The sequence below is a fragment of the Symphodus melops genome, assembly GCF_947650265.1.
Source record: "Symphodus melops genome assembly, chromosome: 6".
Taxonomy (NCBI): domain Eukaryota; kingdom Metazoa; phylum Chordata; class Actinopteri; order Labriformes; family Labridae; genus Symphodus; species Symphodus melops.
The window spans coordinates 10,374,824-10,391,731 of NC_136696.1; the positions used below are offsets into that span (position 1 = coordinate 10,374,824).

The window sequence follows — 16,908 nt, forward strand, 5'->3', positions numbered from 1 at the left end:
TGGATGAAACAAAAGCAGGAATGTCTCATTGCTCTCTGTCAGCACTGAGCCCGACTCTGTTCAAACTGTGCTGGACCCCATTTATTCTTGTTTACACATACAGGTCCAGCTTATGACTTGACTCCACTTCAAGTTCGAATAAGTATGTGCTAAAGAAGACATTATCTTCTGCTCACCAGCAGGATGTAGTAAAGATGCATAAAAAAAAAAAAAAAAAAAGTGGAAACCGTATTTAAAAAAACTGAACTTTATTTGAGGGTCTCATTTGATCTTATGCCTTTGACATATTTCTTGTAATTTGTGATACTGAAAGTTCAACCTCGTACTTCAGAATTTGACTTTATTTTCAGAACTGCTACTGTTCATAAGTAAAGAACATCCCATATAAAGTCCTCAAAAAAGTCCAAATTACTAAGACCCAGCTAAAAAACAAAACTGAGCTTTTATGGAAGCACAACAATCTTCTTCTCCAGCTTCTGCTCAGGAAAGATATATCTCCTCATCACGTCATCGAGCTCCTCCAGAGCCAGCTGGGCGTGGAGCACAGACACATCGTCCTGGTCAGAGCGGACCACCCACTTCAGAGCTCGATACAGGTCCAACAGAACATCTCTAAGAACCTGGAGGAGTCGTAAGAAAAGAGACGGAGGTCACACTGTGGGAACAACACTCATACACCATTTTGGAAAGTTATTTGGAATAACAAACATAGAAGTTGCCAGGGTAAGAAAAAGAAAAACTGGTTAACTAAACCCTGGGTTTTATTCATCCAATAAATAAATTCAGTTTGGCACAAATCTCCCTCTAAAAAGTAATCACTTTCAATTTGATCATTTACTCTTAATTATCACCTGATAAACCTCACCTCAGAGAATATAAACTATCTCTTTATGCTTTTAATAAATCAAACCCTATTTTTGATACGATTTATTATCTGCACTTCCCATAACATAAATATCTACTGTACATGTTTACATACTAAAGACTTCTCTGTGTTCAGGTTAGTAAATGGGGATATTTGCCTTTTTGTCATCATTCTGCACACGCAGGCTTTATGTTATTATGAAGCATGCTCAGTTTACTAACAGCTGGACTCGAGAAAAGAAAGGGACGCACAGTCGAGCGTGCGTCGGCGCATCTGAGGAACAACGCGGAGAACATGACGGCTACTTTGTGGCTTATTTTGACTCATGTTTAGTCAGACACAGACGTAAAACTCTGGCTGTGGACTTCAGGGTTAAAGCAATGCGTGGGCACGATTGCCAGTGCGAGCTCACCCTGAGAGGAGCACTTTTGGATTTTCAGGTGAGTAAAAGAATAGGAGGGAGGAGCCACAGTAAGCTGATGAAGAACAACTCCTCGTCATGGTAACAAACTCTTTGTCCTGCTGTCATGTGAAAAACTACTGTCCCTGAATGCAGCATGAAACCTGACTAGTTTGAGTTACTGACTTTTATTACTAACTCAGTAAGTTTGTCAGGGTGCAGTGTAAACAGACAGTTATTCTTCTAAGAATCTTAAGAACCTTTAGCTAAAGAGCTTCTTATAAATACTACGGCCAAACTCGAGCAGCTTCATTGAAACAGTTTTATGATTCAGTACATTCGATGACCCCTGCTTTCTTGTTTGTGTCCAGTTATCCACACCACACCAGCAGACCTTCTCCCCTCTGCTTTGACCTAACGGTTGAACTCTGGCCTGTCAGGGTCTGTCCCTCTCAGCCGTTCTCATGGCCCTGTGTGTATCATTAGGCCTGTACAGCTGCTGCTGCTCCATAATGACAGGACCTGGTCTGAGACCAGCAGCTGGACAGCTCACTGTAATCGTGGCAGCGGCCCAGCAGCCACCTCAGTCTCCAGCCAGCAGCTCACACACAGGCGAGCGGCAGGACGAGCTGATAGACTAGTATTTAATCGTAATGGTGATTTGTATTTTGTCGAGTCTGACACGATTGGTGCTTTAAGTTCTCTGCTCCTCTTATGATGGTTTTATTGCAGCATGTGAGGTTGATACAGTTTGCATTTCTGTAGTTTGATAATTACACATACTGTATCACGGATCATAACTGTGTTTCATGAGAACACAACTCAAGGATAAAAAGAAACCGTTGACAGGATTCTTCACAAACTGGATGGTCATACATTTCTTGTTCCATTGATGTATTCAAAGCGAAGCTGAAGACCAGCCTTTTCACTGTTGTTTATGGCTGATGTTTATAATGATGCGTTGTGTCTGTTTGTTGTGTTTTTAAGCTGTGGATAGCACTTTGACTAAAAGTGCTCTATAAATAAAATTATTAAATTATTATAAAAGGTACGACTTTCTCATTCCCTCTGATGGGAGCTCAATGAACCTCATAGTGCTATAAAAAGAAAAGGGGTCGTGTTTATGTACTGTTTAACACTCCAAAGCTACACAGTCAATCCAGTCATCGTGCTGCCTCTCTGCTTCCTTTTAAGGAAACCAGCGAGCTGTGATGTCATTCGTTTGGATCCTGTTTGCTAAATATCAAAAAAACAACACATCAGGAAAGATTTGCCAGAGACTAGAGAACTTGACAAAGTGAGAAAGAGCTGGCACTTTAAAACATGTTGTTTGGAGTGAGTGTAACAAGCTAACATTTACTCTATAACCCCCTCCTGATGAGCACAGGGAAACTGGGGGCTAGATTACAGGACCTGTCAGCGTCTGTAACAACAGCCTCTCACTCTCAAAAACACCCTCAGCTCCATTATTCACCCTGTTTGAAACCTGGAGAGGACCAGGAGCAAACGGAGTCCCTCTGCCTCCAGCATTCCTCCGTTTGACGCATTCAAAATCTGTTAAGTAGGATCCGCTTGTTTTGATTTGTTTCCTCTGACAGAGGAGACATTCTTGAACCATGGTGGCAGGGTCGCTGGCCCCACAGTGACCTCGCTGACCTCTTAATGGCAAAGAAGTACACAAGTGAAGCTAGCCATCATTTGACCTCGACAGGGACAGGGGCTGCATATTAGCAACAAACATGTATACAAGGCATCTACTTTGTATTTGTCACATGAAGCAATGTTCATTGCACGTGTAACCGTTAAATAAAAAAATAAATAAACACACCCCTTTGCGGGTGTGTGTGTGTGTGTGTGTGTGTGTGTGTGCATTGAATGCTTTATAGATTAACAACAACAACAAAAAAACAAAGGTGTCATTTTCCATGTAGCAGAGTTTCAGTTTTCGTTTTTTAACAGAAAATGGATGCAGGTGGTTTGGTCAATAAAAAAAGTGTAACTTCAACAAAGATGGGAACCCTTCTTATTTTAGGGCTGTCCTCATTATTACTTTAATTGTGAATTATTAAAGGTACCAAACTTTTTTTTTTATATCATTCTATTTTGTCCCCTTAGGCACACTGTAGGTAAGCCATCATAATGTCTTCCTGTAGTCACAGTGGTTGTAAAGAACAAGCCCACTGTGCCTATGAATGGTGCTCAGAAAATCTCCCAGACTGCTCAGCTGAACAGTCCAAATTTATATCCACCTAATGCCTTCAAACATTTTTATTTCTTACTATACTCTTTTGCTGTTTTCACATAACTATTTTTAATACAATGATTAATGGCATGTTTTAATAATAAATGGTTAACAGACTTAATCATTTTTATAGACCACAGTGCAGAGCAAAAAAGCCTCCAAAAGGGGAAAATTGTCTTCAAACAGTTTGACTTCAACGTTGAAGCTCCTGAAAAGCACTTAAACAAATACAGAAATGAAAACTCGGAAGATCAATGTCAAATATCAAAGGAAAAAATAAGACTATTTTAAAATCAATCAACTACATTTTAAGATCAATGTGAAATGATCATTCATCTTTAAGTGATGTGACTTCCATCCCGGGTTTCTTAAAAGCCCGATGGTGGAATATTACCAGCTCTGAAACTTCCTCAAACCCTGATCACTTCCTGTCGTCACACAGACTTTGAAGTCTGTTCATTGTAAAGCTGAGACAAACACTTTTGGATAACTTGGACATTTTTTTTCTTTTGACCGGCCTTTAACACTGAAGCAATCACTCACTGACACCTTCACGTCTGACCTGGAGGTCCAGTTCAAGTATTTCTATTCTTTAAATCATTCCTATTGTTGGTTGTAAAAGGTGTTTGCTCACTGTGTGTGTGTGTGTGTGTGTGTGTGTGTGTGTGTGTGTGTGTGTGTGTGTGTGTGTGTGTGTGTACCTGGGTAGTTTTGTCGCTGAGGCCTCGGAGCAGCAGGGTGATAACATGGACGGCAGCTCTCCTCACCTCTGCCTCCTTCTCCGTCTTTATCAGAGCAGTCAGACAGGAGCTCAGCTACACACACAGATAATACATTTTAAGTTAAATAAAAATGACTTCAACAGTAAAAGAAAAGAAATAAAGAAAAAAAGAAAAAAAAAGGCGGCAGTGGAGCTGTGTTGTATTGGACACTCGCTGCCTTCACTGCTGAGGTCAGTAAGAAATCTGAACGGGAATCGACTGATGTATTGATCACATATCTAAATCAACAAGTGCCTTCAATACTCTCGACTTACACACACACACAAACACACATTCAAAGACGTGTGGCCAGTGTGGAGACGTACACAAGTTCATGAATAAGCAGCCCTGTTAATCCAGCTGACAGCGTGCCTTATTCATTCTAGAACACTCGAGTGAACACACACGCGTACACACACGCGTACACACACACACACCTCTGACCACTGCAGCAGCAAGGTACACACACGTGTAAATGTGGGCACATTTTCTGCAAACTCAGACGGTGCTCGGAGTGTGCGAGCATGTATTTGTGTAGCACATATAAGCAAGGAATCACACACACACCTACACACACACACACACACACACACACACACACACACACACACAAACACACACACCTACACACAAACACACACACACACACACAAACACACACACCTACACACAAACACACACCTACACACAAACACACACACACCTACACACAAACACACACACACACACACACACACACACACACACACACACACACACACACACACACACACACACACACACACACACACACACACACACACACACACACACACACACACACACACACACACACACACACACACACACACACACACACACACACACACACACACACACACACACACACACACACACACACACCTTTCTTATGATACGCTCGCAGAACTGTTACAAATCATTTGTTGTCTTAGGAGTAAAGCTTGATGACACCTCAGGCTTTATTGGGACAGAAGATTTAAAAAAATGTTTCTTATCAAGTATTTACAACTCGAGGCTTAATGCTGCCAAATCTGACTTACTGCCTGTTTATAAATGACTGTAAATAAATCCTCCTCTTGAGCATCACTATATTATACTGATACAACCTAACAGGGCTTGGATATATTGCTTTTAATAAAAAGTGAAGGATGTCCAACAACACTCTGATGAGTTTGTGACTAACATGCCTTTAAGAACTATGACGTTTCAGATGATGAGAACTTTACCTCCTGAGCCAGCGTTCCCAGGGAATAGTCCAGTCTCTGACAGAGCTCCCCAAGGTTGGACAGACTGCTCGCCCGCACGCTTTGGTCTGGATCCCTGGTCCCTTGGAGGAAGACGCCCAGCAGAGGACGGCCGAGATGAGGCGCCAGCTCCCCTGGAAGAAAGAGAGACGGGGAAGAAGAGCTTACTTAAAGCACTCAGCTATCATCAAGTTTAAAAAAAAAAAAAGGACCTTTTTTTTTTTTTTTTTTTTGCAGGAATTCAAAGCACACGACTAGACCACCACTGTAACACAGGAGGCCCTGCTCGCACAGTTTGTGAGGAGTCCAACCTGGATGTGACACCCCACAGGTGTTTACCAACAAGTTAACATCACTCTGTTTGCTCCACAGAGTGACAGTGCTGGGAGTCAGGGCGGTTCAGCTGGAGGAGATGCTTGCGCCAAAATCTCTACCGAAACAAGTTCTGAAGCCGTCTGGACATAAACATTTAAAAAAGACACTCAGAGCTTCAGTCAGCATAAAACATGTCAAACTAGTCAAAGCCAAAAAAACAGAACAGGTGAGAAAGAGAGAGAGGACTGTAGCAGACGGTCTACGAATACACACAATAAACAGTGTAATACTGCTGTTTATAGTTTGTCATACTCTGTTATAAGGTGTGTGAGAGACACGGCTTCAGAGCTTTCAAACATTCAAAGAACAAAGCTGACTGCTGACTAAAGCTGCTCCTGCCAGGCAGCAGTGAGGCGAGCCAGAGCCTTCATGGAGAGGAGAGAAGCAGCCGACTGGAGAGCAGTAGTAAGACCTGTTAGAGCTCTGTGTGTGTGTGTGTGTCTGTGTGTGTGTGTGTGTGTGTGTGTGTGTGTGTGTGTGTGTGTGTGTTAGCTATATTATCCTGATCCAGAAAGCAGATACTCACACCCACACATTCAACTACCTGATCTATTTGCTTGTCCTTGATTACCCTTTCAGGGAGCCAACAAACCCTCCTCAGACTCCCCCCTCCCCCCTTTAGACCCCCATCTGACCAGCCAAACACACGCTCCTTTCAGGGCATCACACCTGCACGTATCACTACATCACAAACGCACCTGGCAAAAGGGTGATACAACATTTCTACAGATACTCCTCAAACTTGCTGACCTGCATTTCCACCCTCGACTGTATAAATAGAGAAACACGACTTGTGTGTTGGTAGCAGTTTTGTTGCAGAGTTTCTCTCTTTAGCAAGCTATCGAGACGAACTGACATCAAGTAACCGATAGCAAGAGGCTGACTGTTTTTGTCAATAACTATTTACGTGTCCCAAGTTTTGTACTCACAAGGAAATGACTTCAATCAAACTCTATTCTTTATGTATATTTGTGTTTCTGCAATGCAAGCTCCACGATTTCTTCAAGAACTTTCCTGCAAGTGCAAGAATGCCAGCAACAGAGAGAAAACATAAGCAGAGCCAAACATTCATTTATTCAACATTTACTCAACCAGACCAGTCAATTAAGAAAACCTTTTTCTTTACAAATGACTGCCTGGCAAGAGTCAAACGTTGGCCCCTGAGGGTGTTTAAGACAAACACAGAGGCTCTCTGGGTGTCTGTGCAGCAAACTGAAGGTCTATCCAATCTCTGAGCTCGGTTATAAACCCCCCGATTGTCCCAGGAAAGTGGTACGATGGCAATCTGGCAGATAAAAGCGGAGCGGAGGGCAAAAACAAAACAGGGTTTTCTGTCAGGGAGAGATTGTGATACACAAGGGGCCCTACTGAACAGAGATCAGCATGGACGACACATCTGCACAGTGGCTTTCTGTGCAGTCAGAACTGTCCATCAGTTACTAATGAACATGTTGTAAACACATACAGACGCATGAATGAACAAACATCTCATCTGTCCGAAAATGTTTACCACCCAAACAAAGTCAAAGTCCTGTTCTCTTCGAGATGAACAACCGGGAAAAGTGCAGGAATCAGATGTCAGATCAGGTCCAGAGATGATGCTATTTGTTGATCCTTCATGCCAGGCCACAGTTATTAAATGTTTAGAAATCTCATTAACGACTAAAATGTGACACTGGACAAAGCTTTAAAAGAGACTAGAACAACAACACACAGAGTAATTATTAACTTCAAGGAGGTACATGGGTTCAGTGTTTTAGTCAAGACCACCCTAACCGAGACCAGAGTGCTCCAAAACAGAGACTAGACTGAGACATGTCAGGGGTGAGACTGAGACTGATGTGCAGCAGGCGTGTCACTCACTCAGACTGTCAAACCGGGAAGGTTGCCGACATAACCAGGGAATCAAAATGTAATTATGAATGAATCGAAAATTACTGGATTTTATAGAAAGAGGTGTTTTTATTCTAATCCCCGTTATGACATGAAAACAGTTGATCAGTGGTGGTCTTGATTTAAAACTGGAGTCCTCCAAGGCTGACACTGAGACTAGGCAGGGGAACATTGCTTTTGCTTTCCGAGACAGGACCGAGACCTTCAACAAGTGGTCTTGAGACCTAGACTGATTTCGAGTGTTTTCTGAGATTTTACTCAGGCAAGAATAAAAACACAAGAACCGAGGAAAGTTTCTGATGCTCCAAAAGAAAACCAAAGTGTTCAGATAACAGTCAAGAGAAAGCGGGGTGGAAGTGCGACAGCAAGGAGAGCTTGCACAGAGTTTAATCCCTCTGCACTAAAGTTGATTTTTTTCTGTTGAACACAAAAGTGGTCTGGAAGTCGTAACAAGTTCGGTTAATGTCTTTAAAATAATCAACCAAACACGACTGTGAACAAACGTTCATGCTGATGCTCACCCATCGCCCTGCTCGCCCTCATCAGGACTTCTCCCACTTTGAGGCGGGTCTCCAGGGAGCGCTCCTTATTGGATGTTGGGAGGGAGGGGCCATGCTGGAAGTCCTTTAGGAGCCTTTCCAGGATCCTCTCAGGGTACGAATCCGCCAGGGCAGCCAGACCTGAACACAGTTCATACTCCTGAGTGTCTCTTTAGCATGATCCACGGATTCAAGATGTTCATAAATGATCAATCAAAACAAGGAGTTATGTGACTTTTTACCTTGAATGGCTGACAGGTAGACAAAGGAGTCTTCGTGCTCCACGTTTTCTAAGAAGAGCTGAAGAAGACGAACCATCAGATTTATCACAACTTAGCGAGAGGGAATCAACACAGCGTCTCTAACTGAGAAGAGTCTGTGTGAAAAACATCAGCGATACAACAAAGGCAGATCAATACTGGCACAGAAGTGAATACATCAAAAAGATGTAACAGATATCAAAGGGAATAATCTCAACATGACACCCAGATATTTGAAGAAGACTTGAAGATGGGTTTGGTTTTTTTTTGGGGGGGGGGGGGGGGGGGGGGGGGGTCTGCTTAGAGAACATACAAGGAAGTACTGAGGAGATGTGAGCATAAACATCTGAAAGGTGACCTGAATTCCCCCCGATTTAAAGGGAAAAAAAAGAAGAAAAATCAATAAGAGGGGGTTCTCCCATAGAAGTGGGGTGCTGGTGTAACGTGCACACAGCGGGGGTGCTGATTACAGAGAATTCTAAATGAGTTGCTTTCCTTCTCTCACCCATACCACCTTAACAAGTCCCGAGGGTGGCTCCACCCTGGTTACCCTGGGGAGGAGGTTCAACCGCCTCATCTATTATACATTCAAACCTAGAACGGTCCAGGAGGTAAAAGCACATCATACATGACCTCTAATCGTGCTGTCTGGTACATGTACACATCAGCAGATACAAACTTGTAAGGTAAGCTTAAAGGAGCAATGTGTAACTCAAACTCAAATTAGTAGTGAAGTCCAAATTAACATTGGAGAGAGCTGCCCGCTGCCCGCTGCCCCCCCCCCCCCCCCCAAACTAATATAGACACTTAGAAGGAGGACATACAGACTGATATGACACAGTAAGGTCATTTTTTAACTTAAGTCCCAAACATGAATAACACAAATTGTGTAGACATTTCAGCAGCTGAAGTTCCAATATCAGAATGATTATCAATGTCAACATTGTCCCTCTGAAACCGTCTATCGGGTCATTGGCGAGGAATCCACTCAGTTCACTGATCAGTAATAACGAAGGAGCTCCCCAGAAAATCTACAAGTTTCATGTAAACTGTTGTTGGATTGATAACATCAATGACAGCACAGTGCGAGTGGAGAGTGTAACGTTGCTCTGGCAAGCAAACTGTCAGCAATCAATATTTTTCTTCCTGTTAATGTAGATGTGTTTGTGCTCCGCCCCTTCATGGAGAGGAACTCTGTATTAGACATTATCAACATGTGGGAACTGTATCAGCATCGGACTTTATGTTAAGACTAAAACAAAATGATGAAAAAAAACCCACCATCAGGACGTTCTCCTTGCCCTGGACGGCATCTGGATTTTTGTTTTGCACCATCTGTGTCAAGACCCTCAGGGCGAACGCTCTGGTGGGCACATCCGGGTCACATGCCTCCAGCAGGCAGTCAGAGAAAGACTTTATAGGGGGCCGAGGTTCACTTGTGGAAGTCGTCCTCTCTACACTTTGTCGACTTCCTCCTGCTGTAGACCCTCCTGAAGAAGCAGACGGTGTGACTGACGTGACGCTCTTTGAATCAACATCTGCGGGAGATGAGTTTGGACTGGTCTGTGCTTTGCTTGCTTCAGCTCTCGTCTTCGGCTTCTTCCTGCAAGGCACACTCTTGTTCTCTGCTATCGCGTCAGGGTTTCTCGGGGATTGAGCCGCAGCAGGGAGGTTTTCAGGCCGGTAAGCTCCGTGTGTGGCAATTACAGCTCGGAGGTTGGACGCCAGCTCCCGGATAAAAATGTCCGAGTGCTTCTGAGAAAGCGTCTCTAGCGGTGGCAGCAGTCTGGACATGGAGGAAAAGTCCTCTACGCTGAGCTGGAATATTTAAACATGGGAGAGGATGAACGGGTGACAGCAGGGTGTGCTCAACAAGTTCTATGTTACATTTACAGAAACCTTAAAGATACACAGGTTTTAAATTCTTCTAAAGTCAGATCTGTAGGACGTTCACTGTAAAGCTCCTGTTTGTTTTAAGAGTGACTCAGATCGTCTGTGTTACCATGCACAACATGGATGTGTTTCGTTAACTCTACCTGAGGTCCTGACAGCAGAGTGGCCACGAGGCCGATCCCCATGCTCAGCGTCTCGCTCTCTACTGGATTCTCCAGAGCTGGATCAGTGGTGTGATTCAGACCCACACAGGCCCTCTGGAGCAGAGACACCAGGAAGTGGACAACCTGGAGAAGGAAAAACAGCGTTACAGACAAAACGAATACCATGAAAGAGAGTTAAATGCGTTTCATTTAAACTTCAGGGTGGATGCGATGTAAGGACTTAAGTGCTACACACAAGAGTTAAATGTAATAAGAAATAAGTAGCAGAACCTTTTAAAGGTTGTACTCAGAGAACATTCAGCTGTTATAAAAATAATACATCTAAAAATAGGACATTATCCGGTCAGGTCAGGCTATTTTATCAGAGTCGATTCTTAATCTGTGAAGGAATGTTTGTCGGCCGCACAGCAGCCGCCAGCCAGTCAGACAGACAGCTTCCCCCGCACGCCCTTCATGACACCAACCAGAGGAGCTGGCAAATAGGCTATTTTTGTGTGGCAGCATGACTCACTGTGGCCTGATTCCATTAAAAAAAAAAAAAATCCCAACGGAACAAAGACGGGTTTTAAAATATGCCAGAAAGGAAAGATGCAATCCTAGGAGGATGAGTTAACACATGAGAGATGTTTCAGGGAGGTCAAGGAAGTTTTCAAATGACCCAGTGACATCTGTCACACAAATGTCATTAAGACTCGTTTAAGCATCTTGTTTTTAGGTGCTACGCTGCTTACAACTCAATGGACGTCACCTGAACTGGATTTCTTCATCTTTGCGCAAACGTTTTTTTAACTGCTCCAAGTGATTTCTCCAGTCATGGCTGTGACGTCATCTTTTTTGGGCAATAGCTTCCCACCGGAGCGTGCCCGTTTAAATTGCTTCCTGCAGAGACATGGTCACTTGTGGATTCTGTCAACCCATCATCTTTTGCTCACCTGGGTGTTTTTTCTCAGCAGCACAGTGTGCTCCACACACTCCACCATCACAGCCAACACCTGAAGCAAAGCCAGTCTCTGTCCTCGCCTCTCAGCTCGACCAAGCAGCTGCTGTTCCACCTCTAAGAGTGTCATGGCCGACACGTCCAACTCTTCATCTTTGTGATCGTCTTCTGCGGCCGCCCAACCGGTCAACTCCTGTCGGCAGAGCAGGGAAAGGAGGGAAAGACAGAAACACTCCACTGTGAAAACAAATAAACAAAGACATCTTTTATTGTGAAGGAGTTCAAGTATCTCGGGTTCTTGTCAGCAAGATGATTCGCAAGATTGACGGACGGTTTTGTGCAGCAGCATTAGTATTGCAAGCACTGTGACTCTGCCGTACCATCATGATGACCAGTCGATCTACGTTCCAACTCTCACCAATGGTTACGAGCTGTTGGCAGTGACTGAAACACTATAGTGCAGCTACAAACAGCTGAAATGAGGCTGGCTGGGTTCAGACTTAGAGATGGGGTGAAGAGCTCGGACATCCTCAAAGGACTCGCCTAAAGCCACTGCTGCTTCCCATCGAAAGAAGCCAGTTGAGGTGGCTCAGGCATCTGATTAGGATGCCTACTGGTCACATCCCTTTGGAGATCTTCAGGTCACGTCCAACCAGGTGGGAGAAAAACACATATCCCTTCTGGCCTGGGACATCGGGGAAAACTAGCCACTACGACCCGACTCCAGATAAGTGGAAGAAAATGGAGGGATTGACAACTTTTATTGCACTTCTTTCAATAAATTAAATCCTTTGGCGTATACATTTTGCAGCTCATATTCACTCCTTGCTGTACCTGCAGTAAGTCCAGGAAGAAGTCTCCTGGCAGGTCAGAGTCTCTGACTTCAGCCAGCAGCTGCATCAGACACTCCAGTCTCCACTGCTCTCCGGACAGCTTCTCATACAGAGCATCATCCTCGTCACTACAAGGCCGACAGTCAAGAGAAAAATAACAAGTTTATCAAATGCCTCCGATCTGAATGACACAAAAGCGCTATTCAAACTGCGTCCACAGAGGTGTGTAGGGAGACGATCAGTCACCTGCAGCTCTCTCTGGAGCAGAGTCGGACTCCTCCATCGCTGCCAGGGTTAAATCTGAAGTCTGCTGCGACTTGGTTTTTCTTCCCTCCCTGCAGGCCGGAGAGCTGCTTCAGAGCAGGCAGGGCCACAGACGGCTCAGAGTGACTCAGGTACCACAGCAGAATCTCCTGACAGGGGGCGCTGCAGAGCACGGAGCAAAAACATGCGGCTCAATCTCAGAGTCTTACCTTAAATCAATTTTATTTATTTTATTTATCTTTCCTTTTGTTTGTCTTTTTTTCCCCCACTCTGTATTGTATCTTAACATAACATAGTAATAAATATTTAAGATCAGATTGTTTTGGAATCTCTCATACATGGACGAAGGAAGATACAAGAAGAACAACAATTTCTACACAAAAATAATCCCTTGCAATCATCACTTCTCACGCCCTAGAAGTGCATTACATCTGTTTCGGATTATGTTGCTGATAAAAATATATAAAAATAAATTAGAAATCTTACCGTAGGTGGGAGACATTCTGCTTCGTGAAACAGAACAGTGTGAAGATCACAGGAAGAACGTCTTCTAGAGCTTTGAGGAGAGACGCTGATGGACTGTTTCCTATTACCCAGATCTGTGAGCGACAAGAGGAAAGGGAAGCAGCACTTTAAAGGTGTCAGACCTCTTTTCAACAACAAAGTACATCGTTATACCGTTTTTAATTCCCTCACCTTATAAACATCATCAACACAACGAGTCAGCTCCCACTCCTCCACAGCTGTCTGAGAACACCCCTCATCTGGAAAACACACACACACACACAATGATTTTAAGACACGTTTAATTCTTCAATGTGTTGATGCTGTTGTGACAACATGATGCTTCTATATAATGATCAGACACATGTGGAGAACTGACTGCGATGTGACCGACCAGAAGCCGTGGTGCAGCGGTGGAGAGGAGCGAGCAGAGGACTCAGCAGGTACTCCTGAGCAAAGCTGGGCTTCTCCTGCGCCATCGAGAGCAACGCTCTAGTGGCCACACGCTGGAACTGTAGGGCCGTCAGCTTGTCTTTGAAGTGCAGGAGCTCCAGGATCTAATACAAATACAAACACAATATGCGAGACTTAAATGAATTTATATCTCCGATTTTGTTATAAGAATAACAAACTAATGGGATTACGCGTTAAGATTTGGACACATGAAAACATTCTCACAATAAATTGCTTTGGGCAACAACATAAGCAGTTAGACATAGACCAGCAAATTCAGAACCAAATAATTTGGGGATTGAATGTTAGCATATTTGAAATCAGTGCATTGACCACTCATTGCATATTTTAATAAAACAGAAACAATTGTTTAAAGGAAAAATGTTGCAGATCATTTTAGTTGCACCGAGAGGGCTGGAAGTAATGACTCTATTATTCTCATCTGAGAATAAAAGAGTGTGTGTGTGTGTGTGTGTGTGTGTGTGTGTGTGTGCGTGTGTTTGTTGTGCTGACCTGAGGACAGACTTGTCTGTAGTAGCTGTCTGCCGACACAGACTGTTGAGGGCAGGTTCTCAGGATCCGAGCCACACACTCACATTTCTTCCAGTCTGACTCGCCCCCTACAGGACAACAGTGTGTTTCCAGTTCAGACAGAAAAAAAAAAAAACAGAAACAGAAACACAGCTTCCACAATACTAAATCAGAATGTTTGTTTCAAAGTAGTTTTTAAATAATTTAACAAATATAATTAAAAAAAACATTCAAGAATATTGCATCAAATCTGCATCATAGATGAAGTAATGAAGAGCTCTTTGTGTAGGAATGTAAGAGACACTGTTGTGAGATTTCTTTAGGCTCTGCAACATTTCACTTGAGAGAGATACAAAGACAATTATCAATGTGAAGTGATGACAATCAGGTATGGCACCTTTCATCCTCCTAGCCCTCCTTTATTCCTGCTCACCTGTTCCTCCTCCCAGGATGGCTCTGACTACAGCCTGGACTCCATTAGGCTGCATCAGGCGTTCAGATAGCAGCTGACCACACAGACGCCTCAGCCAGGCCGGAGCTGATCCTCGAGCCGTCCTGCTGCTGGAACCCCCGGAGACCCCCACAGCAGCAGACTGAAGCATTCATCAAAAAAAATAAAATTAAAAAAAATAAAGACATGACAGGCAGCTGTCGAACACCTGCGTTTATATTGTACTGACAAGCAAAGTTTATGTGAAGCACATAAAACTCTACGTCTAGTATGATCCTCTACAGACATGGACATGCAGACCTGAGTGGGTCCACCCTGGAGGATCAGCAGCTCCTTGATCACGATTGGCTGGTAAACTTTCCCGAGAAGGCTTTTGAGTGCCGCCTTACACATTAGAGCTTCCTCAGCACTGAGATCCTGGAGCTGAAGAATTTACAATAAGACAGAAAAACAAGAATGTGTATTGAAGAAAGCATGCCATGAAAACATGTTTACTGTAAACTACTGTAAAACAGTGTGTAGTGAATGGCAATAGATTAGCTAATAAGACAACAGCAATGAAGACATCATTACATTGGTCTGTGATGTCACTTTAAATGGTTGTTTGAGGCCTGTACTGACAGAAGCCCTTATAAGCTGTACCAACTGTTTGGTAATAGCGCTACACATACTAAATGCAGGCACCAGGTTTATACAAACGCATATCCAGCCCACATTAGCTCTCTCGTTTTAACATCACTACCTTATCTTCCTCTGTGCCGCCTTCCTCTGCCCTCTGTGGTTGGAAGCCGAGATGGCACAGTGCTGCCATCACATCCCCCAGATGTCGTGTGAACACCAGTGTAGCGAGAGCGGACAGCTCTGCCAGCTTCAACAGGACCTTTGTGGTGGTAAGAAGCCGGCGTCTTCTGACTACGACTGTCCCAACGCAGACCAGTTTTTCCACCGTGGCCCCAAACGCTGACCTGCAGCCCAAAGGCACCCCAACTCCAGGAGCCAGGTAAGGGCAAAGCCCCAGAGACACCACAAACTGAAGAGCAGCTCCGAGCGTCTTCTGCTGAGCGACACTAAGGACGTCAGGAGGGAGAGGAGGAGCCATCTCTGCAGTGCGTTGCTTTACTGCGGAGGGAGGAGGCATCTTCTCGAAGAGTTCCAGTTCAACGGAGAGGTGTTGTGCCAAGGCGAGGAACAGGAGGAGACATTCCTGGACAAAGGCCCAAACAGTGTCTTCCGTGTCGCTGGAGAACCAGTCCGCGTCCGCCATCACCTCCTCCCTCAGCTTCCTCACCTTCGTGAGGCTGGAGTCACTGTCAAGCTGCTCCAGGAGGAGGGCTCTGTTGGCTCGCAGCACCACCAAAAGAGCCTCCTGGGGCGAGGACTGAGCGCTGTGCACAGACCCATCTACAGACAATGCCACAGAGGTTAGATAAGGCTCTTTCTTGTTTGCATCCTTTTTGTAGATTTGCTGACAGAAAGTTGTTTCACATTGTCAAAGTCATCAGGTCACAGCAGCGATACACTACAGTCAAGCCAAATGAAGGCATGTAAGAAGTGATTTCAAAATGTTATACACTCATAATATATATTATTATAATTTCAGTTAAGAAATATTTAGTTCAAATAAACAAAACATGACAAATAGTGATTTATTAAACAATATAGCAAGTAGTACAGTATTTTTTATTGTTTGTTCTCGAGATTTTAATTTATTTTATTTTGTATATATCTATAAGAATTATTACCGTTTTGTTCCTAGGTATTTCTTACTTTGACACAAATAAATAATATTGAGTTTAAAGCTGAATGCCACTTTTCTTGTGTGTATGGAAGTGTATGCCTTGGGCACCAAAATGGTTCGGGCCAGCTCTGCATCCAGCTTTTGTTATTAAAGGACAGTAAATATACAGCACCTCCGTCAAATACTTCACACAGCTAGTGAGAGCATGCTCCTGTAAGGAGTACAATTACCTCTTTAATTTAGTAATAATAGCGAATTTATCTTCTGTCTGACAAACTCTCCACTTACCTCCCAAAGGTTTGATGAGGATATTTAACGCAGAGAGAAGAGCTGACGTCATCGCGCCATCGTATAGAATTTCATAGCCACCTGGACATGATTTACAAAACTACTATTTGTATAATCTACCATAATACTAAAAGCATGCCCTGTTTTTTTTTTTTGAAACATTAGGCGCGGAATTTAGACGTCACTGTGCAGCCTCTCACGGGATTGGCTGCAGCTACGTTCAGGGGAGCGCCGAAATGTCGGAAATGTCAT

General features: G+C 43.8%; 1 protein-coding gene across 1 annotated transcript; it reads right to left on the reverse strand.

Annotated features, from left to right (window-relative positions):
• Positions 1-231: 231 nt before the first annotated feature.
• Positions 232-16,870, reverse strand: tango6 (transport and golgi organization 6 homolog). Its single transcript, XM_079346215.1, has 18 exons — positions 16,657-16,870; positions 15,373-16,031; positions 14,931-15,053; positions 14,613-14,772; positions 14,162-14,268; positions 13,590-13,752; positions 13,388-13,455; positions 13,178-13,290; positions 12,674-12,853; positions 12,429-12,555; positions 11,590-11,787; positions 10,637-10,780; positions 9,882-10,418; positions 8,583-8,640; positions 8,323-8,481; positions 5,516-5,667; positions 4,209-4,322; positions 232-620 (listed from the first exon to the last, which is right to left on the reverse strand). Exons 1-18 carry the CDS (start codon positions 16,706-16,708, stop codon positions 444-446), a joined length of 3,291 nt encoding a protein of 1,096 aa, XP_079202341.1. The 5' UTR covers positions 16,709-16,870; the 3' UTR covers positions 232-443.
• Between the last annotated feature and the right edge of the window lie 38 nt (positions 16,871-16,908).

Excerpts from the sequence above, each read along its gene's own strand:
- tango6 (XM_079346215.1), bottom strand. The coding sequence starts at position 16,708 with ATGACGTCAGCTCTTCTCTCTGCGTTAAATATCCTCATCAAACCTTTG. Across the intron at positions 13,753-14,161 it reads ACAGACAAGTCTGTCCTCAG|ATCCTGGAGCTCCTGCACTT; the intron begins GTCAGCACAACA and ends TATTTGTATTAG. Across the intron at positions 621-4,208 it reads TCAGCGACAAAACTACCCAG|GTTCTTAGAGATGTTCTGTT; the intron begins GTACACACACAC and ends CGACTCCTCCAG.